Source organism: Colletotrichum abscissum, assembly GCF_030869225.1.
Source record: "Colletotrichum abscissum strain IMI 504890 chromosome Unknown Scaffold_5.1, whole genome shotgun sequence".
Taxonomy (NCBI): Eukaryota; Fungi; Ascomycota; class Sordariomycetes; order Glomerellales; family Glomerellaceae; genus Colletotrichum; species Colletotrichum abscissum.
The window spans coordinates 14,168-15,559 of NW_026850431.1; the positions used below are offsets into that span (position 1 = coordinate 14,168).

Sequence of the window (1,392 nt, forward strand, 5' to 3'; positions counted from 1 at the left end):
CCTCTCAGTCCTGGCCTAGTTCTTGTCTCTGGGCCTGACTGGGTGACTGGGTGAAGCGGGACTGGGTGTTGCTCCGGTTCAAAGTCTCTGGCACTTTGTTCCTTGGGACCTATACGGAGTAGGCTTTGGCTCTTTACCTTACTACCTCCGGCCGGCTCTGCCTCGCACACGCTCCCTCGCAAACAGTATGGCACAAGGCGCACCACGGAGCTGAGAGAGGGAGCTCCCCTTACCCCCTCCTCAGTCCTCACTCTCTTGCGCACCGCAACGCACCACACCGCACCACACTGCCTCGCACTCTCCCTCCTCTCTTCTCTTCCTCGCGCCCGCCCATTGCGCTCCCAGAGAGCCAGAGCTACCACCAGTCGACTCGCACCCACCCACCTTTGACCTTGCCCCGTCCTCCCCCCATAGCTTTCCTTGCGCCAACCTACCTACCTTGCCTACCTTTCGTCCTGGCCATCCCCCAACTCTCTCTCTCTTCTCTCTTTACTTCTCCTACATATCTCTCTCTCTTCCCATCCCTCTCTTGCTTGTCTCCTACTGAAATCTCATCCCGAGACAACCTAACACACCCAATTGAACCCTCCGGAGCTTCATCACACAATGTCCACCCGCAAGAGAAAGCAAGAAGAGGAGGAGGAGCTTGTCTCCCTTCCCGATGACGACGGTGAAGAGGAAGAGGAGTAAGTCGTTCCTATCCTGCCCATGCCGTCGACCTTCTTCGAAAGTAGTAAACATCGAGTGATGTTTCTACTCCGACCTTGAACTTGTATGCGCAGACAGAGCTATCTTGTCATTGAAGCTCCAATATTGCCATAGCTATGCGCCGGGCCCATCCAGGGTTCTGGAAGCATTTTCGCGTACACAGCCGCTGTCCGGTATACCATCTCCCTCAACCACACAACTAACAAGGCTCGCCCATCAGGTATGAATCAGAGGAAGACGGAGAGGAGGGTGATGACGACGTCGAGGAAGAGGAGGAAGATGAGGAGGAAGAGGGAGATGCTGAGGAAGACGGAGACGCCAACGGCGTAGACGGTAAGCCCGCTCGACAGCACCCTATAAGCCAATACATCTAGGACAGACAGCTAACGTGCAGGATCCACAGAGAAAGCTCCTCCATCGAAGAAGCGGAAGACCGAGACCGCTGCCACGGATGATGCGGCCGACGCTGAAGAGGCCGCCGATGAGGAGGAAGAGGCTGAAGACGAGCCCGAGGGTGAAGACAACGCTGAAGAAGAGGAAGAGGAGGCCGATGCCGACGAGGAGGCTGCCAACGGCGTCGAGGACGCTCCGGCCAAGGGCGATGTCAAGGCTGCTGAGGCACCTGCCGCTACCAACGGTGATGCCGCTAAGGCTGTTGCTGCTGGCGGTGACGCCGAGGAGTAG

At 57.3% G+C, this 1,392-nt stretch overlaps 1 protein-coding gene across 1 annotated transcript; it reads left to right on the forward strand.

Annotated features, from left to right (window-relative positions):
- Positions 1-606: 606 nt before the first annotated feature.
- On the forward strand, positions 607-1,392 carry CABS01_02502 (uncharacterized protein; the record flags this gene model as incomplete). Its single annotated transcript, XM_060535880.1, has 3 exons — positions 607-686; positions 929-1,041; positions 1,112-1,392. 3 exons carry the CDS (start codon positions 607-609, stop codon positions 1,390-1,392), a joined length of 474 nt encoding a protein of 157 aa, XP_060393792.1.